Raw genomic sequence first — 25,956 nt, forward strand, 5'->3', positions numbered from 1 at the left:
ATTGAACTTAAAATAATAAAATTAACTTCATATTTTCATACTTGGCTTAAAATACCTACTTTGTATGGTCACCATAAAGTGTTAAAGTATTAACACTTGGTTAGTTGAGAGAATCAGCAAACTAAAATAATTTAATTGCTCTATATCTTACTCTATATATACTTCAGTAGAAAAACAAAGAGTTTATGTAACTTCAATGTGTGGCGAGCGCCCACCATACTTAACGTGTACACAATTAATAAATTGTATATGCTTACATTGAGGTTTATAGTGTCGTAAATGTGTAAAATGTATGCTTATTATGTAACGAATAGTACATAAATAACCGTAATAGTTGCAATAAAAACAATATTTTTTATCATATAGATCTAATAAAGAAAATCGATGATGATAAACAATCAATTGTTTATCTTGTAGGATTTTCATCGGATAAATATATCAATAATAAACCGCTTGGATCGTAATTTTAGAGAGTAGTTGTGGGCTAAACATATGCACAAATGTGCAAGTATAATTAATTATAGGACCATCTACTATTTACTCACTGCCTAGTATGTTATGAAATTGTGTTTATTGCCGTTTAAATCAATACAGGCTTTGGCAAGCGTCACAATCTACCAAATCAACAAATCTAAAATGTACAAATCAATCTACAAATCTACAAATCAATATACAATCTACTAATCTACAAACAACAACAATCTACAAAATCAACATGTTACATTGTTTTCGCTAACAAATAAAATTCTTAACACTATAAAACACAATTAGGCTACAAATTAAAAACTTTTTAAGCTGACTCTTAAATTTACGAAAACATCCTTAACACAATAAAAACAATTTCATATTAAAAACTCTTTAAGCTGACTCTTAGATTTACAAAAGTCCATTTCACTCCTGAGATCATTTGGGAGGGCATTAAAAAAATGACAGAATTGTTAAACATCTTATAAAAAATGAAGTTTTGTGTCTAGTATGATAGGTTCAAAGTATTAGTAGGCCTATATCTTGTTTTAATCATTAAATTTGGTACAATATGCTGATAAAGTTCAAACATTTTCTTAATTTTCTGTATAATGGCATAACACTTTTTAATTCACTTCCACTTTTTCTTAAACTTGAACCAAACCTGTTAAAATTTTAAAGACAATTAAAATCTTTGTCGATTAAGTTTACCTGTTACAGCGTCCAAGAATTTTCATCTAAACTCAGTTCCATGAATAGTGATGTAAATATTGATATATAAATCTGCACCATTGTATATTGTATAAGATTGTATATTTGTAAATAGTTCTTAAGTATATGTATCCAACTTTTATTTCATTTTGACTTAGCCAATACAACTTGTATACATTATAAATTCTGGCTCAATAAATGATTTGATTTGATGTGAAAACCAGCAAATTATACACAGTTACCTCTATTATGAATCAGTATTTGGCCACTATGGTTAATTCCATAGAGCGGCTCGCTACTGCTACCAGCTTAAACTGGACTCACAATAACGGGGTCACTTTCTTCTCACAGTGTGAAGGGATTATAAAGTGAACAATCCGTGAATTCCTCACTTAAACGGTTCCTTGGTGTCACTTAATTAGATCATACCAACGGTGATGAAATGTCTTGGTTATGCTTGAAGTATGTTGAATGATTGGGCCTTAATCCTGACTAAGGAATCAGCTGATTTTAGACAGTAACACAGCTGTCTTATCATCCATTCAACATTTATTGTTCACCCATCTTTGACTTAAATCATTGACTATAGTCAATGCTTAAATCTTCTTATACAGGGTGGTAATAAAGTCCGAAGACAGTAAATTATTTTCTAAACGACAACAGATAAATCAATAAGATTAGGTTCTTCAACACCACACTTAAAAATCTACTTTTCTTTAGGAACTATGAATTTTCTGTCATATCATGGGGACGTCCCGCAAGGAGTCAGAAGGAAATCTTAAATAGAAGCATAGGTTGACATGTACATCAAATTAAACGTCTTTACTAGCAGAATATAATGCCGCAAATTTGAACTCAAACGGACAACCGAGCCAAGAATGACAGTTGTTCAAAAATACATTTAATTTGCATTGCTATTATACGCTTACTCCTCAGGGGGCACAGCCCTAGGAATCGGAAGAAAATTGTTAACGTAAGCATAGGTCGATACGCACATCAAATTAAAGGTAATCTTTGAACGGCTGCCATTTTGCACTATATCAACCATCTGAAGTGCGATTTGCGGCATTGTATTCTACTAAAAAAAAAAAATGCACTCTCATTTAATGTGCATATTGACCTATGCTTCCATTTAAGATTTTCTTCCGACTCCTTGTGGGCCGCCCCCCTGAAGAGTTATTGAATCACTGAATATGTGTTAAGATAAAGTTTTATGCTCTGTAACTTTGTACCAAGTATTGTAGCTCTATCTACATTATTTTTTTAAATATTTAACTGTCTTCGGACTTTATTACCACCCTGTATATTAAAAAACTTTGGTAAAACTTATTACAGATAATGACCATACTACTGGACCGAATTACACGCGGGTTGTACCAAAATAAATTTTATCGGTCCTATATGTGCAGGTTGCATTTTTATTGTGAAAATATTTATGTTAATTGGGTCAAAAATGTAAATTAATCTTTACTTATTGAGATTTAACATTTAGCCAATTTTTTAAGCTTACTACAGCCACCCTGTCCATTCTACTGGACCGATTAATACACGGGTTGTACACACGGTAATTTGTATTTTGAGAATCTTAAGTTAATTGGGTCAAAAATGGAAATACAACCTTTCTTATGGAGATTTTACTTGGGGATATATTATTATAACTTATATTATTAATAGACAAGCATGTTTATTGAGAAATCTGTTTTCTCAGCTCCTGTGCATCGCAGGGAAAATATACGCATACTGTTAGAAAGATATTTGCCTATAAATGTACAGAATCCCTTTATAAATCAAAATAGGCTCAGAAATAAACACAAAAATTAATTTAAAATAAATAATACGGGCCTTATAGGTTGCCATGTTGGTGACGAAATAACAACAAAATATAAACAGAAAATCAACAAATGGAAGAAATTTCAATCACATGTTTTATTTACAGGTGAAAATAGAAAAGTTTGACATTACATACTTTTGATCGCGTTTTCGACCACGGGGTGCGCTCTAGTATTGTATTAATTTACCACAATTAAGACACCACGATTAATTTAAGATCTTATATTAGTATGATGATGGCAATTTATTCTGCCGAAATGCATATCCTGTAATAGGACACAGCACATAAGGATCGACTGGCGGACACAGGTAACTTAACCTTTTATTAATTTACCACTTGAAATGGGGACGCCATATATACGCTAAATTTAAAAATTAAAATAACATTATTTAGGTTATAAAGAATGAGAATTTAGGAGCAATGCCGAATTAATTTTACACGACAATTATGAATAAATGAATAAATGAATAAATGAATAAATGAATAAATGATTTTATTTTCATCAAAAATTAACAATGTAATGAACATTTGTAATATTGGAAATATAACTGACCACTTTAACAAGTTGTGTGGTCAGTAAAATAAATTATAATAATCTAAAAATAAACATTGAATCAGCCTAGCTCAACATAAAAAATGACACCTGCTCTCTGTGATGTTTGACAATCCTTTTCTTAATAAAGCTAAATACTTAAACTAAAAAATCAAAGAAAACAATACTTAATTCAAATTCAAATTAAAATTACATTTAGATGAGGTATTTTCATGGACAACATCAAGCATCATGCTATTTCCTAAATTTTGTTTTTATCCCTACCCTCGCATTCCCAATCTAAATAATTAAGTGTGCAACAAGGATGAGGCCAACCGATAACACTATCTACTACATTTGTAGGCGCACACACACACATTCGTTCACTCACTCACTCACTCACTCACTCTCTCACTCACTCTTTATTACCATTACCTGTCTTACTGCTATCTAACCAAGGGTCATGTTATAATCGGCTATGCTACAAACCCTCTCCGTGACCAACGGGCGGCTGGTAGCCCCAGGGTATCCTAGGGCCGTCAATGCACTGTCCCCGTGGTACATCTGGATTCGGATGCATAGCTAATTCACTCACACTACTCATTTATTTCACAGTTATACTTCTCATTCACACTTACACCTAAATGAGTACAGAGCTCATCTGACTAACATCGTCTTTCTCTAATAACCATTTAAAAGCCTGTTGAAAAAAGGTTTTCTTTGAATTTAACTGCTTTATGTCTGTAGGTAATTGGTTGAAAAGTTTCGGACCTAGATACAACAATGACCTTCTAAATAATATTTTATTTACTTTTGGCAATTTAAAAATCCCTTGTGTAGTACTTCTCGTTCCATAATGTCTGTATTCGATGTTTTTATTGCCACTTCTTACGTAAAAAACCCTTAATACTTTATAAATAAATAAATGTTGTATAGGTAATAATTTTAATTCCTTGTAGAGTGGAGATGAACTCTCCCTAACATTTTTCTTCAGTATTATGCGTATAAAAAAGTTTTGAGTGACTCTCAACCGATCTATTAAATATTTGAAAGCACTTCCCCGACAGATTATGCCGTACTGTAATTTAGAGTTAATCAAGGCAAAATATAAAGTTCTCAAAAGTGAAGTATTGCAAAAATTTCGTAAATAGTAAAAAGTTCTCACTGTTGATCTGATTGTGTTATGGAGGTTGTTAATGTGTATATCCCAGTTCATTTTTTCGTCTAATGACGCCAAGATATTTGAAACTAGCTACTTGTTCAATAGCTTGGCAATCGCATATAGTAGCATTGCAGTCATGCGCATGGTATTTTATTGGAGATAAGAACTTAAAACCTGAAAAATCAAAGTTGATATATTTTGTTTTACTGACATTTATTTCCATGTGATTTTTTACACACCAGTTTCTCATCAGCACCAAGTCGTGTGTAATGCTTTCATAAATGACCTGCTCTCTTTGATGCGAGTAAAATAAAGCAACGTCGTCTGCAAAAGCATTGATCCTTCCTCTGAATGGTAATTCCAAAAGGTCGTTTATGAAAATTAAAAATAAAGTGCTTGACGTCACTGAACCTTGTGGAACACCCGATCTTACAATGTGGGGTTGGCTGACATTGTTTTTAATTCTTACCTGTTGGTTCCTCTGAGTTAAATAGCTTTCAAACCAATTTAAGGCCACACCTCTGATACCGGCAGCTTCTAATTTGTTTAATAGAATTGTGTGATTCACAAAATCAAAAGCTTTTTTAAAGTCTATAAACAGCCCTGTAGTCTTTAAATTTAAGTTGCAGTTGTTATAAATTTGTTCAGTAACTGTAATCAAAGCATCTTCTGTAGATTTACCTTTAATGAACCCAAATTGTCTGTTGCTAAAAAAGTTTAAATTATTTAAGAAATTTAACAAACGTATTTTACATATCTTTTCAAATATTTTAGAGAACACAGACAAAAGGCTTATTGGTCTTAGATTGTCAAGTTTCAAGTTATTACTTTTTTTCCATATTGGAACTACAATACTTGATTTCAATTTATGCGGAAAAACACCATTTACAAAACTTAAATTTATAACGTGGACTAAGGCAGGGGAAATTACATCTACACATCTTTTGACACAATCCACTGTTATGTTATCATAACCAGAGGATTTTTTGTTTTTTAGGCTAGTTATTACGGCAGTTACTTCTTCGACTGTAGTAGGTAATAAAAAAAATGATCGAGGTTGGATTTTAAGCGGCGGTAGAACACCAGATACGATTGTACCTATTCCTGTCATTTGTCCAGATTGTACAGAGATTAAGTAGTCGTTGATAACTTGAGCGACAACAGCTGGGTCAGAGATAAGCTTGTTATCATGTGATTCAATCTTATCCACAGTGCCCTTGCTTGTTCTACCTGTTAGACTATTTATTATTTTCCACTGCTGCGCTGTATCACCTTTGCAGCCCTCTAGTTTAGTTTCGTAAAATTGGTTTTTTGTAATAGCTATTTCATTACCTAAACTACTACTGAACCTACGAAAGTAGCTTTCAAAATGTGTATCATATGGCCTCCTCCTAAAAATGTTATACAGTTTTTTCCGTTTTTTAATTTTATTTATGATACTTGATGAAATCCAAGGTGTAATCTTTTTTGCCTTATTCAATTTACTATTTACATTTGTCTCTTTCATGCAATTCTCCAAAGTATCAACTATATTATTATGAAAAAAGTTGAAACTAATATTTGTATCATTGTTATCAAAAACATTTTTCCAGCTTACTTCTTTTAACTTTTCGTTGAATAAATTTATATCAATGCATTTTTTTTGAACATCTGAATTTTCAAATGTTTCACTCTGTGTATCAAATACACCCTTATATTTAAGCCCTATAAAACAATGATCTGTTACACCTATATCAAAAACAGCACTTTCAAAACTATTTACATCCTTAAACCTAATAAAAATATGGTCAATACATGTTTGAGAAGTACTGGTAATTCTAGTAGGACTGTTAATCATCGAGACAAATCCATTATTATTTAATAAACTGTGATATGCTAACGTTGCATTATCTATACTTAACAAATTTATATTGACATCACCTACATAAATAGCATTACCTGTAACATTCTCTAACAATTTTGACAGTTCTGAGGTAAATTCGTTTTCTGAAAATTTGTGTAATCTATAAAGGCAAAACAATTTGAAGAAACAACTTTTTAATTTAACATGAATAATTAGAATATCTGCAGTTTTAAAGTCAAAATGTAAAGTATCAATACTAAACGAGTTATTTACAAAACATGCTACTCCACCAGCTCTGTAAACATCATTACAACTAAAAAAGGCCTTAAAACCCGGTATGTTATATAAATTAGTTTCATCTGAGCCTATCCATATTTCACTCAAAATAATAAAATGAATTGTAGCCTTAATTTGATTTAATTCTATTAAAAAACTGTCAAAATTTTTTCTCAAACTACGTATATTTAGACACAATAAGTTAATTACAGATGTTGTGTTTTTGTCGCAAAAAAAGTTACTTAAATTGATAATTTTTGACGAACTATCTTCTGTAATAGTGAAAAAGAAGACTTAAATAGATTTTAATCCTTGTATTTAAAAAAGAAAAATTGAATACAACTAAATTAGCAAGAAAAATGTCAACCATGAAATGACTCATTGACTCACTTTTGATTTCACTTGAGCGCATTAAGTTCATCGTAGCTGTTGATTCTCTTGCAACGGTCCTTATCCGCCTTCCTCACAAAAAACTTCCCCTCCCGGTACCACGCGTAGGTGAATCCAACTTGTTTGCACTTTTCCTTCAGCGCCTTCAGGAACAGTTTGTTTTCTGGAGACAGATGCTCGCTGATGTACACTCGTTGATGTGTGAAGGTCGCATTGATCTGTTTGGCAGTGAGAGGAGTCTTTAATTCCTTATAATTTGAAATCCAGGTTTCCTTTACTACGTTATTCTGGAAGCTACTAATCTTAAAGACGTTGGCTTTGAGAATGGACATTTTATAATGCTGATTACAATAGATGAAACATTTGTGTAGCATAAAACTCACTATCTGAAATTAACCTTATGGTTAAGGGCAACGATTAGAATTGTTTATGTATTACCACATTTTCTGTTTTAGGGAATAATGAAAACATAAAAAACGGAGATATAATAATCGTTTAAGCTGCTGCAATACGAATTTAGTTTTGCCTGCTTTAAACAAAAATTCCCCCAAATTTCCTTTACTGGCTGAAATCGTTTGGCAAATTAAAAGAGCTATGTTCGGCAGCTTTTTCTTTTGTAACAAAAATTACAGATTTTTATTGTTATATGTTCTTTGAATGAATAAGTGCTGCTATAAATCTATATTGATGTTTTCCTCAATAAAATAGTCTGTTCAGACAAAACTGTTACAAATGACACAGTTAAAAGTATGATGTATTTATGATCGAATCTTAATTAATATTAAAATGGCATAATTCAGGCTCCTAAATAAACTGGTCAAATAAGTTAATAAATTCATTTTGGTCAGCACATGAAATAGCTGAAAAAATATATATTAATTACCGATTCCAAAATATTCTAATTAACAAATTTAATTTTATAATAAAATAAACAGTTTCCTTGTTCAATATCCTTTGGTTGGAATAATAGTGCTATAAATATTACCAAAGGATATTGAACAAGGTAACTGTTTATTTTATTATTAAAATCTTCAATATCCAGTAGTAGGAAAATGAACTCTGAAATTTAATGTGTAGAAAGCTATAGAATGTGTTGTTATACATCGGAATCAATATTGATTAAACAGTTAGAATCTGAATGATTCCCAAATACAACATAGTTTAAAATAAACGTTAACAGATATAAGCTACAATGTTAAATATCAGATGGTATTTAAGATATAATTAAATACACATGTTAACATAGACACTGCCCCTATTGGATCGACCTTATTTAAAGTGGAAGCCTTGAGGGTTTTGCAGAACTTTCACTGACGTACAAACTTAGCATCAGGACATCCTGTCTGTACTGGCTTAGGTTGCTCTATCAGTGTATGACTCATGTAAAATATTCACAACTGTCGTTATTTATTCTGTGACGTTTTACCAAATAAGTAGGCCTAATATAATAGTACATCCTATAAATAGAGCCTTTCTACTTGAACTCAAGTTGAACGTACGAGGCGAAGCCGAGGCTGGAAAATGAGCGAGGGTCGAAAAACACTTCTGGCCCGTGTGCTGAACATTTTACGTTATTCTTCGTCATTATTTCAGCTAACTAACCACAAAACTATAATATAGTAGCGTACTTTAGTCGGCTTTATAAATTAAGTAAACACAATTATTTTGATGTTTTGTTATTGTATAAATGAAAAATGAAAATGAAAAACGTTTATTTATCCCAAGAATATAAACTAAAACAGAGAGTAGCTATACAACTAACAGTACAATATTTCTAAAATAAAATAAAATTTGCCTTACTTATGGGATAGACCTACATGGGCAGGTGCCTGTGCGTAGGCCTGGCTGTTATCAGTCTAAGCAAATTGAGGGCACACACTAAAATTGGGAAGGTTTTTAAGCCTTGTTAATTTAACTTGATCGTCGTCGAACAACTGTCCTGTTATAGTAACAACATCTATCTTCCTATCAACATTACAATAATTGGTATTCGACAATTTTGTAAAAACTGTTGGCAAAGACCCGCAACGCATGCATTTAAAACTGCCATTTCCATGCAGCATGAAGAAAAAAGTTTTCATAATACCATACTGAAGTAAACACAGCTGTTTTATTACATGTGTTTTGGGTGAATAAAGTAGTTCTTCATGGCCGTAGGAGAAAAGTAATCAATCATTGTCGAGGATATGAGCTGTAGATTTCTCATTTGTTATCTTTAACCGCTAAACTTTTGAGAAGAAAATATCTTAATTAAACCCCTACACTATCGTACTGCTCGGACTTATTTGTATTTATCATTGTGGTAAACTTCACTTCCATGAATAAGTTACCCTTTAACTTGTATTTAAACTAACTGCAATTTTATAATGTTTTAGGTTATTTAAATTTGAAGTCCTCGTTGGTAGATACAATGTCTTGTTCTAGACATAGCAAGATAGCAATGTTCATGACAACTGTCAACCATTTTAAAATAATTTTGATACAAAAAATTGAAATCGCCGCCATTTTGAAGTTTGAACTTGGACCAGGATAATTATTTTTTCTAACATGGGTATCTTCTATCTTAACATACATACAAGTGTAATAAATATTGATTGGAACAATCTAAAGATAAAAATGTTTATGTAAAAAATACTAAATGGCAGATATTTGTTTAACGAAGCGATATTGGAAAATGAATCATTTTTTATTTTCTCCTTATTTCGACCCAATAAATCACCACGTAAATTGTGCCCCCACCTTTTTTTTAAGACCCTGTATAATATATGCATTTGAGCAGATGATGTTTTCGGCCTCTGGAGACATAAAAATGAAATAGTAAATCGGTCTCGGGTCCAGGTCTTACCATGAGACCTGCGGTAATAGGTTATTCCTTGTATGGCAAATTCGCCAAAAAATAACTTTTTCATATGTTGTATTCTTGTACACTTGTAGTCGAAGTAAAAAATATACAGAAACTATGGTGTACTGCGTCAATATACGGTACTTAAAAAAATCAACTAAAACATGTTATTAATTCTAAAAACTATAATTTTTAGCGGTTTCTGGTCTTCTAGCTATGAAAATAACTGTGTGAAAACAAAGAGCTTTTGTTTACGATGCATAAGACAATTGAAAATAAAAATAAGGGGCATAATGGATAATGGTTTTTGGTAGAACACTTTCTGAGCGCTCTCTGGAATATAAAAAAACTTGGCATAAGCACAATTAGCCCAAACGTGGCACCGTAAGTGAATTTACTACAGTAAACAGAATATCAATTAAGAATCAATCAGAATATCACTATCAACCTGTTTATGTTTTCTTATTAAAACAATACTTAGAAATTTTAAAAGCGACAAAGCCAATATGAGATTTCAATTTTAAATTACAGTACTCTAAATAAAGACACCTACAATTTTCACAGGTGGCTTATTAGATTCTAATTTGGCATAAGATATGTAAGATTGAAAGATGACATAAGATATGTAAGATTGAGAGATGCCATAATCTACTTTTAATACATCAGTTCACTATTTTACTAACAGAACTGCCAGTTATTCATTCTGCAAGCCCTCAGGAGTTTTAAAATTCAAACAAATATCATAAACTTGCATGGGACGAGATAAAAACTCATTTCGTTCATTATAAGATCATTAAAATAAATGATTAACAAAAATGGTCCTAAAATAGAACCTTGTAGTACGCCAAGTTGAGTCTATACCGCCAAAGACCACTATTTGATTTTTGTCACATATATGATTCAATCGATGAAACTGCATTAAAAATAGAGCATGAATGAAATTATGAATAATAATTGATGTGAAAATATGTTGAAATGCCTCTTTAAAAAAATCGTTTTTGAGTTAACACTCTAATCCATCTCCACTACATGTATGTATCATGTAGTATCATGTAGTAGGCTATACATACATTAACACTGCCTAGTAAAAGAGGCAAAAAACATACAGTTTGATTAAATAATGAATAATTTGCGAGAATAACTTCTCAAGGACCTTCCAGACTACGGGCACGAAGGAAATTGAAAAAAATTTACCTCTTTTCTGTTGCTTTAACAAAGTAGGTTATATTTTAGACATCTGTCAAGTTTGGTAAGACTGTTAAGATCCAGTGTCAAATAGTAACTGTTATAGATTTACTATCAGAATGTTATTCAAAAGTTAAATATTTGCAAACACATTTACAAAGAACTTTTAAACATGTCACAGCCTCTGTAAAACTCTATTGTCTTTACTTACAACTATTTGCCACAAGAGTCAACGTTTCCGTTAGGCGCTTGATCATTTAGTTGCGACTCTTCGATACCTCTGGACATCAACTTCTTCTTTAAATCCTCTCTCTTACAAATCCACGATTTTGACAAAGGTAGATTGTTGTATAAGAAAATCATGGTAGAATCTTCGAATCTAGTTTTTGTCTCTTTTTCACTTTTTTCAATACGATTTGATATTTTTTTCTTTAGCAAGTAACACACCTTGGGGTTTGAGTGTAGTTTGCATTCGTCGAACTTCAAAGTAACTGCTTTGAAGTCCTCGAAGTATATTATACATTGGTTTTTAGCTCCACGCCACATCAATTCGGAAATGTGCGGAATTGCTATATCGACCTCGAATCTGTTCTCTTCATAAATGATGTCCAATTTACCTGTACGACGGAAAACCTTTGTTATTGAGATGTCGAATTGATCGTAATGTATTTTCAACTCTTTAAAGCTATATCCAATGCGTACACGCACCAATTCATCTGTGTTCTCTAATGGTAAGAAGTCCACCATTTTTATCGACTTCAAATCGGAAATTGTTCCCTTTTCTGCACGTACATGTGTCGGAAATGATTTCACGTCCGTGATATCTATTTCTACAGAACTTGGCGTTTGTTGTCGGATTCTTTCCGTTAGCACAGTCACTATTGTATTTACCTTCATATCATGTGCGATCGAGTCCATCCCATAGAACACGTCGGAGAAGGAGCCCCAGCAGACGCTTGCAGTTTTCCAGGCTGAATTTGCTGTGATCAACGCCGCAGTTCTCAACGATTCTGAATAATTTGTTATGTACTCCAGCCCCACACCCAACACGCCTCCTACTGCCTTACCGAGCGTTCCTGCAACACCTCGCCCATATTCCACACAGTCCCAAGCTTTAGCAAAATAATAATTTTCAACCGCATTGACATTACAAATGTATTGTGAGTGTAACAAAACTACAAGCATCACTAAACGGCACATGATCGCGAATGGCAGACGCAAGTGGGTATCTGCAGCTGTTGAAGTAATTTACTTGTCAAAATGTAACAGATTACCAACGATACAATTACCACGTGTTGCTGTAACCAACGTTTTGCACAGCACCTTGTACAAAAGTTTGCTTTTAGATAAGAAACTGAACAATTAAAATTAATTATCGAACAACCATTTAATAAACATTATCAGCAATCTGACACATACCTTCTCCCTCTAGTTTGTCAACAACCCTTATCATGGCAAGCGGGGAGAGTGGGTTTGTTAGCAAAATCACAAAAAAACTGCAATAACTTTTAGACCGTATTTTTTTAGCAATGGGGTTTATACAATCTTGCTCAGAGTCAAAAGTAGTATAAAATACTAATTTTTAGTAAAAAGTAATTTTTTGGTTATTTTATAGATTTTATTGGAAAATCACCTTTAAAAATCAACATTTAACGAAATAAAAAAACGCCTGGAGACACAGTAGTATTAATTAGTACCTGTATACCAAATTTCATCAAGATTGCACCACAGGGTGTGGGGCTTTGTACTCATCCACACATACAGACAGACACTCACACAATGATACACACGCGCAGAAATCACTTCGAAAAACACCTTTTTGGGGTTCAGAGGGACCCAAAACGCATATACCTACCTAAACTCAAACCCGAAAATTTTGAAGAAAACAATACTTCAAATTTCATATTCATTTTTGGGAAAAATACCCGCCTACCTGGAAATAATTCCCTAAATGGTGAAACTTTGCACATGTGCAGTACTAGTGCTAGTACCCAGTAACAACATATCAAAAATCGTCAGTGCATGCTGCGCTACGGCCACCATATTTGAAATCGTTGATTTTTTATGTTGTTACTGGACTATAGGGGGAGAAAGTAAATGAGGCAGAAATATTAGTATACATTAAACAAGGAGATGGTTAAATTATGTCCATAGATGAACTATATAATCCAATCTTATTATTCGTGATTAGTTCATCTATGTTATAACCTTTGACACACGTATGTGTTGGGTAAGGAGACAAGAGAAAGATTAGATTATATTTGAGCTCATAGTTTTGTCTAAATAGTCAAATGCTATGAAAACCCATTTGTTTTAGTAATATCAGCTGAACAGCTGAGAGATTATATTGCCTAGGAATTAATATTACACTTAATGATGATCTGAAACTGGAACAGCTGTTCTACATTACGTTATACATTTTTGAGTTAGCCCATCTGGTTATCACAGAAATGTTGCAATTTAACTATTCGAATATCTTAGTCACCCACAAAGTCAGAAAGTGAAACCATGCCGATTAGAAGTAGGGTAGTTCCGTTAGGGGTGGTATATAAGCCTAGGGGTTGGCCCGTGCTCGGTACAGTAATTCAGTGCTACAGCCCCATAGACAGACACCATGGTAAGTACACGATTTGGCTTGTAATTGGATTAATATCAATTAACTCTCAGTAATCAGAGATATTTAAATTTTAAATTGTCCTCGTTAGGAAATAATTGATTTCTATATGATCTTTGCCTAAATAGAGTAAACTTTAGTCTATACAATTTTTGTATAAAGTGAAATTGAGTAATATTTGGAAAGAATTTTCTAAAACATTGTACTTCAAAATAAAATTATAAGCTCAGAAAATTTCAATATTTATTTTGCCCAACAACGAACATTCCTGTTTTATTCAAGTAGTAAAAAAAGTTATAACAAATTTTAATTATTCAAGTTAATATGCTGTGATTGATTTTAAATGTTCGTGTTGCCATTTAATTTTAAGATTTATTCAAACATTTGGTCTGTTTTGTATTTTTTTTTGTTTTCAGTAATTTGAGGATTTTTATTGTAGTTTGCGAATATGTACAATTATAAGTCTTTTCCTACATGTATTTGAGTTCTTATCCAATAAATATTTTAGATATATTTTCAACTTCATTGAAATCTTTATCCTTCACGTTTGTGTAAAATATGAATTCAAATGTAACCGTTTCAAAATGGCGACTATTTTTATGTTTTTCATATCTTAAAAAACTTTGTAAAAACTTTACTCCATACCAAAAGTTGCTAAATATTATTTACTGATTGTCAAGATCGGACTATTGCTGTTTTTGAAAAATAAAATAAATGAAAAGCTGTTAAGCTGAGGACAGTGTTATATGAAGTTGAAGTAAACAGCTAATTGGTCAACAAGCTTAAAAAAATAGCCGCCATTTTGAAACGGATATATTTTATTCATATTTTCCACAAACGTAGTGTGCAAAACGATAAACATTTTTGCTGCGTTTTAACGCAAACCGTTAAGGAGCTAAAAATATTTTTTGTAAAAAGCACATACAGACAGACACGGTAAACAGTTTGAGATATGATGTTGTATTATATTTTTTGCTTGTTTTTATCTCCCGAATAATCTGGTAAAGTTTGTCCTGATCGAAGCTGGACACCCTGTATATTGTAAACATTGAGGGGTTTATTTTGTTGCAAAGAAGAGTAATCCATATTTACTTCCAAAAGCATAAAGTCTTTTATAACATTTTTATCTGAAAACAAACCATTCAAGTATTAGTGTTGACGTGTTGGTTACAAACTAATTGCACCATTCTAAAATATAAAATGACAAATTTTAATACATATAAGGATTTATTTTCAATACTGTATATTTAAACTGTTGTAACTGCGAAAATTTACACTTAGCTATTTTATGAAATGCTTTTGACCAAAACACAAATGAATGTGTACATAAAGCAAGTTACTTTCTGTTGAAATAACTCTAAAGTTTGTATTCATAAAGTATATTTTCCAGTACAGGTGTGTGTCAGTACACCTTATTTTGATTGTTCGTTTGTAAATATTACTATTAATCAGTTAATTAAATAGTAAAAGAAAAGAAAATATTTCCCCTTAAGCCGATGTAAATGCATTAAATAATAAAGTTCAAGAAAAAAGCAGTTTGTTGTAAGCTATAATAATGGCCTTAACACCCAAAAAAGGTAAATGAAACCTAAACTATTTCCTATAAATATATAAATACTAAAGAGCAACAAAGTTAATATTTTTCAATCGTTTCTATTTAACATTTGTCCTACAATCTTTTTATATTTTAATTACTGAACAAATTATCATAAAAAGTTACGATTTAAAATTTCGTTTTTCGTTAGTAAACTAAACAAAATTTAGAATAACATTTTACATTACCTCTCTAAGTGCCTTTAGCTAGCTTATTATCAATATTTACATTTGAGAAACACTTTTTGTATAGCGAAACTTAATAATTACAATCGCTCTTTTACCATTTAGACCTGTGTGTGGAAATTTAAAAAAAATAAAATTGAATATAATTTTTTCCCGAAAAATATTTATTTTACTACCAAGAAAACAATCTATACCAATGAATAAAACAAGGTTTACCCCCTGGAAAAACAAGCTGCAACCCTGAATAAAATTCATAAACAACCACCACCTTAATAGAATTGTATTTGGATGTTTATTTTAACATACATTTTTATTTATTGACTGATTCGCCAACTTCGTCAACTTGGATTGGCATTTTGGAACACAAAATGACTAAACTACCAGAAATTAAATGTAAAAAATAATGTGCATACATACATAATCAGTTTAGCAGCCAACTACAGTACTATTGTAACAAACCTCAGTGTTATATATTATATCTTACTCTAATACGATAAATGTTGGTTAGTTTATGGGAATAAGAGTGAAAAAAATAGAAATCTCCCATTTTGAATTTTGATTGTATCCAAATATACATATTTCTCTATTTGGGTTATGGAGTTTCGGATGAATTTTTAATTGTTTTACCATTCCTCTCATTATTAACGAAATAATTTCTAAGATATCCATTACTTGCCCCTTATGATACGGTAGTATAAAGAAGGATCGAGTTTTGAATATTCGGTACTCTGGTTATAAAATGAATTAAATAACTTTTAAATTTGTAAACAGACAACTAATTAAATTTTTAGTGAAATAAAAAATACAAATATCTGTAGATATTTGGATGGTGTAAATTGTCCGTTTACAGTTGCAAAATCCACTTTATTTCTGTTGTAACAATGTTAAGATCCGTAAAGTGAGGAATTATTATCTATAATATCAATAGGCAAGCATGTTTCTTTAAAACCTTTTTCTCAGCTTGTGTGTATCGCAGGGAAAATCTACGCATACTGTTAGAAAAATACTTTCCTATAGATGTGCAGAATCCCTTTATAAATCCAAATAGGCTCAAAAATACGCACAAAAATGAATTTGAAATTAAACAAAAATTAACACGGGCCTTATGGGTTGCCATTTTGGTGACGAAATAACAACAAAACATAAACAGAATATAAAAACAAATGGATGAAATTACAATCACATTTTTTTTTTTACAGCGTGGGGTGAAAATAGAGAAGCCTATACATTACATAGTTTTGGTCGAGTTTTCGCCCATTGGACGACCTCTAGTTTATTTAAATATGTACATGCAATTGAAAAATATATAAACACATGATATCAAAAGTTAAGAAATGTTTTGTTTGATCATACTTTGCTAAAATCCCAAATTGTTGAGCAAGTGGTCCAAAATAGCTGCTTCAATACTCAATTCGGCCTACTTTCTTCGACATCACCTTTACTTTCTCCTCCCTTAGTTGGCAGTTGTTATATTTAAACCAATGTGACAGTCTATTTGGATCTTCGTCTACTTTCAAATTAGAAAATTCAATTTCGTATAAGCAAAACATTTTAGTTTTTATTGTGTGTGATGAATTCGATACATACGGTTGTTACTTGCTTTAGGTGGTTTTGGTGGCCACCAAATGAAATATCGAATTTATATAACCCACACACCCTAGCATTTGGACTACAAAGCAGCAGTTGACCGTATACAGTTTTTAGATGAATAATTAACAATAAAAGTATTGTTGAAATTCCGACTTAGTTCACTCCAAAGGTAGCGCAGTATTTTGGTGGGTTTGAGTGCAATACATGTAATCCTCAATGTTCGAAACACCTGAATTTCAATCGCAAATGCAACAAAGACAGCAGCTTTCTATAATTTTTAAATAGTGTTAAAAGGGGATTACTTTTTTTTCAAAATGCCTCCTGAGCACATTAACTTTAGCAATGTAACATAAATACTAATATCCATAACCTCCATATCTTTGCATTCCATTTTCAAGGCTGAAGTAAACCTAAACTAAATGTTTTTTACAACAAAAACTAATTAAATACCCTCTTTTATTTCCATCCGAATTTTCAAAGTGCAGTATTTTTACGCAGCAAGTAAAAAGGAAAAAATCACACGAAAACCCTTCCATTTGGACGGAAAGGCATAAATATACAGTAATGATTAACTTCACACTTAGGATATTTAAAATGTTGCCAGATTTAAATGCTACGAATCAAATAAAATAAAATCAAATCAAAATCTGCTTTATTTCAAAAAAATTTTTACAATATATACATATACAAAATACGAACAATAGTCCCACATAGGCCGTAAAAGACCTGTGCGCGGGACGAGCTCTATTACAAATTAGAAATATTCTTAAAAATTAAAACTAAATTAATCAAAATACTATTTACAACTAAGCTATGAGACAGCTACAGAAACAGTTCGAGCATACTGACTGTTTTCCTTCCAGAAGCTTCTCTATGCAGTGTTTTTGGATAGATATAATATTGTATACGAATAGTAGATATATACTGATTTTAAGGATATAATCATAATCTACAGTACCAAAATCACTGTTACCGTGAATATAAATGTTAGTATGTGAATTTAAACTATTGCTAACACTCTGATTGCTCTGTAGAAGTTCCTGGGTGCACTACTTTTGGCGGGAGTCGCGGCGGTGATGGCGGATGAACGGACCATAGGAGGCGCAACCAGTGGCCTGGCTAACCTGATCAACCCTGGCAACCAGGGCGCCTACCCTCCACCCCCAGCACCTTACCCAGCAGCGGCCCCTTACCCAGCAGCCCCCGCGCCTGAACCGTACTCGTCCTGGGACAACCAACCGGAGCAGTCGGGGTTCACCGTCCAGTCGGGATATGAGGGATTCCTGTTGCCTACAGGTATGGAATTATCTTGATAGTTTTAGCATCTATCTAGATGTAGCATGTCTAGTAGAAACAGAAAGCTAAGATAACTACCAGTTAGAAGATGAAATAGACTGTTCAATTATTTTAATCACAGGTTTTAAAATATTCAACACAATCAGTCCATAAGAGTTTGAATTTGGGCTAGTCAATTTAATGTTTGGCTTGTTTTGATTGTTTAATCAAATTTCCCATGTAGGGAATAAGTTGTAACGTAACTTTCATGGTAAGACATGGACCCAGACCGATTTACTTTTTCAGTTTAATGTCCCTAGAGTCCAAAACACCATCAAATTCAAATCCATATATATATATTGCGGAAAAATTATTTATTTAGCAAAAGACCCACGACAGCGTTAATTACTGCTAACTGTAGTAAGCGATTGGGGATGGTATACAGGAGGCATATGCCTGTAACCTGTAACAAATGTGTCTTTTAGCGAATTTCCCATATAGGGAATAAGCTATTACCGTAGTACTCATGGTAAGACCTGGACGCGGGACCGATTTTTTTTTTCGTTTCGAGGTCCCTAGAGACCAAAAACACCATCCGTTCAAATTCATATATATATATATATATATATTTATATATTTATATATTTATATATATATATATGTGTCCGTTAGCACGATAACTCGAGCAAAAATGATCCGATTTTGATGAAATTCGGTACAAACGTGTAAACCTACGTTTATTCGAACGAGTTCGCGATCCAGCATGATCGGACCATGGGAACGGGGGTTTATGGGGGCTTTTATGGGGTAATAATAGGTTTTTCGCATTTTTGACCCAAAAAACATAAAATTTAACAATTTCTTTCCAAACCATTTTGTAGAGCTTAAAAAAACAAATAATTTAGTATATTGAAGCGTTATTATGCGCCTAATGGTTACGGAGAAAATTCTAAAAAATTGTAAATTTAAAATTCCCATGTTATTCTTATGGAGAATATAAGTAAACTGTTGAAGTTTGCTTGTTTATGAACATATTTTGATCGAATTTGAAAAATGTTTTTATTTCTTACTAACTATTAACATAAAAAAAAAACAGTTTTACCTCCCTGATGCAGCAAACCTAAGTACTTGTTAAACTAATTCTATTTAAATCGGGAATAAATGTTATTAGTAGACATTTCAGTGTAAATCAAATGGAAATTCGCTTAGTCTGCTGGTTTGCTGCGGCGGGGGTATTTTCATTTTAGGTTACCTTCCAGATACATGGAAAAATTAATAATATTGTTCGAGCAATAACGTTTAGCGGTTCAGCTGAGATAGTTCTATTGACGTATTTGTACGATAGTAAAAGTCACTATAATATACCACATGTAAAGATTACTTAATAATTTGAAACTCATGTAACGACAAAATTCTAAGATATCTCTAGAAGAATCATTTTTGTTTATATCTATTTCCAAAAGGTTAATATCAATAAATGCTTTCTAAATAATAGTGTTCTACCGATTCAACTTATGTAGGTGCACTCAACCCTCAAATTGTTCCAGGTCCAGCCCCAGAAGCCCACAGCGCCCTCCTACCTCTCGGAGGCCTCGCCCTGGGCGCCAGTCTTCTCAAGCACTTCCTGCCCTTCCCCTTGAACGCGTTGGCGTTCCTGTTCTCCACTAAGGTCGGTCTCTGGGTCGCAGGGATCGCCCTCGTCACTCTCCTAGGAGGCGCTGCTACTGCCGCCGTTTGCGCCTTCACACCCATCTGTACCATCAGCTTTCTAGGGTTCGGAAAGTTCAATAGAGAATCCACCAGAGCGCTGCTCTCTCAGGATCGTCTGAACAGTCTGACGGCATTTGTACACGACGCCATCGACACGTACAAGAAACTGCAGACCCGTGTTGCTAAGGCGGCCAAGAACAAGAAGTACAAGGAAGCCAAGGAGACTAAGGAGACGAAGGAGGCAGAGGCGATCAAGGAAGTCAAGGAGGAAGTAAAGACCGCCAAGAAACTGGAGGAGACGAAAGAAGTCAAGGAGGAAGTAAAGACCGCCAAGAAACTGGAGGAGACGAGAGAAGTCAAGGATGTTAAGAGTTAAGAATTCGGGTGACTTAATTTATTTGTTATTTATTTATTTATGAACTGTTATTTAAACCTGGCAATGTAGATATTGTAAATATATCTTTGTTGAGTAACAGTTGTTTTTGTTATCCCTTTGACTCGAAAATATTTTGGATATAATCAATCATACTATTACTATGAAATCCCACATGTAAGTATTTTTGGGATGAAATGTGAGCATACGTTAGGTCTATATACTGCCAATCTTGTTACCAGGACCAGCAGAACGTAGACCTGGAGCATTGACTTTTTAATTGATGATGTGGTTGCATACAATGACCTGACGATGTTCTAAGGAACGAAACTAGTTGTCATACCAGTAACTGTGGTTGGATAAGGTAATTCTTCTATTTTATCAATCAAAATAAGCACAAAATTACTTTTAAATTTAAATAAATAACATGAGCCTCATGGATTGCCTTGCTGGTGACGAAATAACAACGAAATGTAAACATAAAATCAAAACAAACGAAAGAAATCCCAATCAGTTTTATTTGTTTTATGTACATCGTGTGGTGAAAATAGAGATGTCTGTAGGCCATACATTACATATTTTTGGTATTTGGTGGAATTTTATACCACTGGACGACCTCTAGTATAAGTTATTGTAGATGTTGTGGTCTCTTAGAGATCGACGATCTTAATTAATTGACAATAGGGTTATGCTCATTGATGAGATGTAGTGAAATCGTACTGAAGAAACTATGAGTTTACTTGAAAATAACTTTTTTACACAATTTCAAATTTTACCAGGATGATCTAGAATATTCTAGGGTGTTTTATGGCTTTAAAAAATATGAAAATACTTTATAGTAGTTGTCCTATAATGTCCTACTATAAAGAAAGAACATTCCACATATTTATAAATTTAGTGGTACCAAGATGTGTGTGCATCTAACAAAAAAACTGATTTCATATCCATTATTGTACATATTTGTACTTAGTCAAAGCCAGGTTTTGCTGAAAGAAGCATTTAAAACTAAGGTAGGAAATGGGATTTTGACAGTAGCACGGTAGCATACTCTTAAGCGGAAGGTTCATTCGCTATGCTTATTTGCTTACTTTCTTGAATATATGGAGTATTCAAAGGCTCTGGTAGTCCTGTTCCTGTACAATTACATTAGTATGGTGCCCGTACGGTGTCGCTACCTATCGAGAAAATGAAGTGATAGTTTCCCATTATACCAACAGAATGCGCCTCTTACACCTCAGCATTGTAACACTTTCCAATCTTGTGGTTTTAGCGAATTTCCCACAATGGGAGTAAGCTTAAGCTATATAACCGCAGGTCTCATGGTAAGGCCTGGACCCGGGTCCAATTTATATTTTTATTTTAATGTCTCACAGGGCAAAACCACCACTCGTTCAAAACTTATATACATATATGTGCCCGTTAGCACGATAACTGAAGCAAAAATCATCCTATTTCGATGAATTTTTATACAAATGTGTAAACTCAAATGGACCATGATGAGGGGGTTTAAGGGGGGGATGATTATGGTAAAAATTGGGTTTTCCTATTTTTTACCTCTTAACAAAAAATTCCGAATTAACTGTAAGCCATTTTGAAGAGCTTAAAAACAAATAGTTACGTATATTGACGAGTTTTGTTCAATTATAGGCTAAGGAGAAAATTACAAAAATTGTAAATTTCAATTCTCTATATTTTTTTTTTATGTATGAATAAAACGTTGTAGTTTGCATGTTTATTAATATTTGGATCAAACTTTACTTATTTTATACTAAGCTATTTTCTAAAAACACACTTTATCACCCTCAATTTAACAGTAAACCTATACTCGTTAAACCAAATGTTGACATTTAACCAAAAATCAAATGGAGCAAATGGCAATTCGCTTAATCTGTAGGTTTGCTGTGGTGAGGGCATTTTACTTTTGTGAGAATTTTCAAAATAAAAATAAGATACTCATCAAGAAAAGAACTAATGACAATTCTTACACCTGTTTTTCAGTTGCGAAGTACACAGGCTATTTTACTCCAATATAAAAAAAAATCTTCTGAAAGATTTTCTGATTTCTGATTTTCTGATATAGGCTACACTCATTGCCGTTGACAGGCTAATAGTTGAAACGCATCAGTGTTATCTCCTTTTAAAATGAAATGAAATGAAATGAAATGAAATGAAATGAAATGATTTATTGTCGTTAAAACTATGTACAAAGTTCATGACAATCGTCAAAATAAAAACAAAACAATCAAGATGGCTCTGGCAACTAAAATATCTAAAACTCTAAACCAAAGTACTCTTCATGTTTATACAGGCAAGCCTGGGTTAGAGTAGTTTTTAAAACATGTTTGAATTTTAAAACACACAGGTTTTTGATGGATGCAGGCAAGAAATTGTACATTTTAACACCTTGGTACTCAAAACTATTTTGAGTGGCTGTATACTTATGCCTTAGTGTAGACAGATTATCTTTTGATCTAGTACAGTAGTTGTGCACATCAGATATCTTTTCAATGTGAGAAATGTTTTCTTTTACATATAACAAACTTGCCATTAATTAAATTATGAGCATTATGCATTATGAGCATCATTATTAATTAAATGAGCATTATTAGCTTCAACCCTGAATTTATAAAAGTAAGCGTGTTTAACCGGAATCTAAATGAAGGATAAGTGTAGAAGGGATGAGAAACCTTAAGTTCTGAAGACCTAAAAACTGTTAATAAAAACATGTTTTGTTTAACAGTGTAGTAACATAGACAAATAGAGTTAAATATAGACCCACAGCAGTGCTGCGGTTAGCATAAGTTCTGGCGTCCACCGCTGGAGCGTCCCATGCGCCGTAACTACACGGCGCTCCTAGCTGTGGACGCCAGAACCATAGATTAAACATACTCCCTTAGGGGGGCCAGAACATATGCTAACCGCAGCACTGCTGTGGGTCTATATTTAGTTCTATTTATCTATGGTAGTAGTTTCTATAAACCAGTTGGACATTTTTCTCTGTAAAAAGGTAATTTACAAACCAGGTGGATTGGCAGATAGGAAGAAGTGGTCCAATAGCATGTCTTCAAGAAGCACTTGAATTAATCTTTTTTAGAATGTAAAAGAGTTTTAAATTATCCCCGTAACTTTTTGAAACACCAATGACAATTTAGAACCATAACCATCAACATAATTAGGAGGAAGTAACTCTTGCTTGCAGATATGTTGGTTCGGCACCGAAAGTTGTTCCTGTGATATTGAAAGCAAACATTTCCTGTCGTTGATTATTAGACCGAGAAAATGAGATCGTGGATTTCAGAACCATTGGAACTGAACCGTGCCCTTTACACGTGCATATGATGCTGTGGTCAGTGTCCGATGTAGCAAGAACTGCAATATTTGTGCAACTAACTGCAATAATCGATGCATCGTTTATCAACGGTTCAATTGATACCGAAATATGAGCAAACGATGAGTTTTGAATGGACTGGAATCCTAGGGCTCCATTGGCTAAGAACAACCGTTTCTACATCCAGAATGTTTTGTGTCCTAGCCCAGTAAAGACCAGCTGGTTCAAATTTCGACCAAAAAAGATTAAGACTTTCTTATAATCGATTCGACAACCTTTAGATCTATAGAGTGGTAAAATGGTTTTAAAATCAGTTTTAGAATTTGAAGTAACAAACTAAAATTCCCAATAAAAGTGTTTTTCTATATTATTTTCATAAATCAGTTTATAATCCATAGAGTAACATGGGGACAAACTGTATTGCACATTTACAGTAATGGTAATCAATAGTCATAGTAGAATAGTGATGCACTTTATTTTTTTTAAGTAAAATAAATAAATGAAATAACTAACTTCCAAACTGTTTGGTAGCCAAATATATTGAGTGCTAACTACCACAATCCACCACAAAAATGGTCATAATCTAAAAACACTCTTAATAAAATTAGCGTGGATTTGGATCTTTGTTTGGTTGTAGCTCAACCAGTTATGTACAAATGATGCTTGCACTGATCATAGTGAAAGTAAGGTCGTGGCCTTTCACCTTCTAGCTATAAGCCACCAAGTCCGTGGTGGTGATTCATCCAGACAGACTACAAAAAGATAAAACACTTTTGTCTTTCGAAGAAAGGTCTTAGTTGTAAAGCAATCTACGAATTTAGTATACGTTTGTTCATAGGGTATTTACAGATTTAACAGCTTTTTAAAGTATATACAATAAAATTTTAGAAATTGTTTGGTTTGACATCGGTGTCAAGATAAACATCGGAACACTACACAATTCTCACCCTTGAGTCTACTAGCATTGACTTTATATCTACACTACTAGTTTAAATATGACTTAAACTTAGGTTGTATTTTATCACAATTTATTAATTTGATTTATGGGACAATGAGGGTGTTGATGTATTTTTAGCATTAGAATTGATCACTTTAAGTAATGTTTATGATACTATGGGGATTTCTTGACAACCCCCCCCCCAAAGAAACACATTTTGTTGTCCTGTGTGCAAGGAAACTATTGGAGATACCTTATGATGGATACAGGATGTTGTTTGGCAAGAATTGTGCAGTATAGCCTATATATTAAACCTATATCTACCAAATATTTACATTATTTAAATATTCACCTGCATGTCTATTACTTTTGCCCATTTCCCACAAATAATAGAAAAACTTCATAAACCTGCCATTATTTGGCACAACAAGGTCATTCTGTTGTCACAGGAGGTTGGCAATACTGCAGGCTTCACTGGATGGCGGGAACTGATGAGGTGCGAAAGGTGATCTGGAGGGAAAGGTATGCTGTTCCCACACTTTACATCATTAACGATCCATACATATTTATAGACTCTTGGGTAATAGCGATGTGATATACTTCGCAATGCTTTGGATTGTTGAAAGTATTGAAGTTTGGATACGTGAATTTGTATTGTTTGCAATGTAATTAATTTGATATCTTCTGTTCGACCTATCATGATCAATTATATTACCCCGTGACACAAAGTCTTGGCAGGTTAGGTTAGGTTAGGAATGGCCAGTAGTATCTGTTGAATAGTTTCAAGCTGTTCTGGAAGGTAAGAGGGGTATTGCGTTGTTTAAAGGGCCTGGTTAAGTATGTAAATTGCAAAATAGCCTAATTAATTCCTTCCTCTTCGAGATGCTAATAGCCGTTTGATTATTGGGAATTTATACTAAATAGTTTTAGTCCTCAAATCAAACAACCTAAAATTCAGGTCGACGGTTTGATCATGAAAGAAAACGTGCGATTTTTATGGTTGTAAACTAAATGTCATTGATCATTGGGATTTTAATAAACGGTTCTGCCTGATGAACTACAAGTTTTAATCACTAGCAAAGCTACAATGGTCATCTATCTTCTCCATTCTAT

At 33.0% G+C, this 25,956-nt stretch overlaps 1 protein-coding gene across 1 annotated transcript; it reads left to right on the plus strand.

Annotated features, from left to right (window-relative positions):
• The first annotated feature begins 18,296 nt into the window (after positions 1-18,296).
• LOC128999532 (uncharacterized) lies at positions 18,297-20,581 on the plus strand. Its single transcript, XM_054426100.1, has 2 exons — positions 18,297-18,516; positions 20,043-20,581. The coding sequence occupies exons 1-2, from the start codon at positions 18,297-18,299 to the stop codon at positions 20,579-20,581; spliced, it is 759 nt and encodes a 252-aa protein (XP_054282075.1).
• Positions 20,582-25,956: the final 5,375 nt, after the last annotated feature.

This window comes from Macrosteles quadrilineatus, unplaced genomic scaffold (assembly GCF_028750875.1).
Source record: "Macrosteles quadrilineatus isolate MER2022 unplaced genomic scaffold, UCM_ALF_1.0 Scaffold_8__2_contigs__length_117827958, whole genome shotgun sequence".
NCBI classification, from domain to species: Eukaryota; Metazoa; Arthropoda; class Insecta; order Hemiptera; family Cicadellidae; genus Macrosteles; species Macrosteles quadrilineatus.

Bases quoted from the DNA above. Each gene is read 5' to 3' on its own strand.
- LOC128999532 (XM_054426100.1), top strand. From the start codon at position 18,297: ATGGCGGATGAACGGACCATAGGAGGCGCAACCAGTGGCCTGGCTAAC. The intron at 18,517-20,042 runs GTATGGAATTAT...AAATTGTTCCAG, and splicing joins GGGATTCCTGTTGCCTACAG to GTCCAGCCCCAGAAGCCCAC.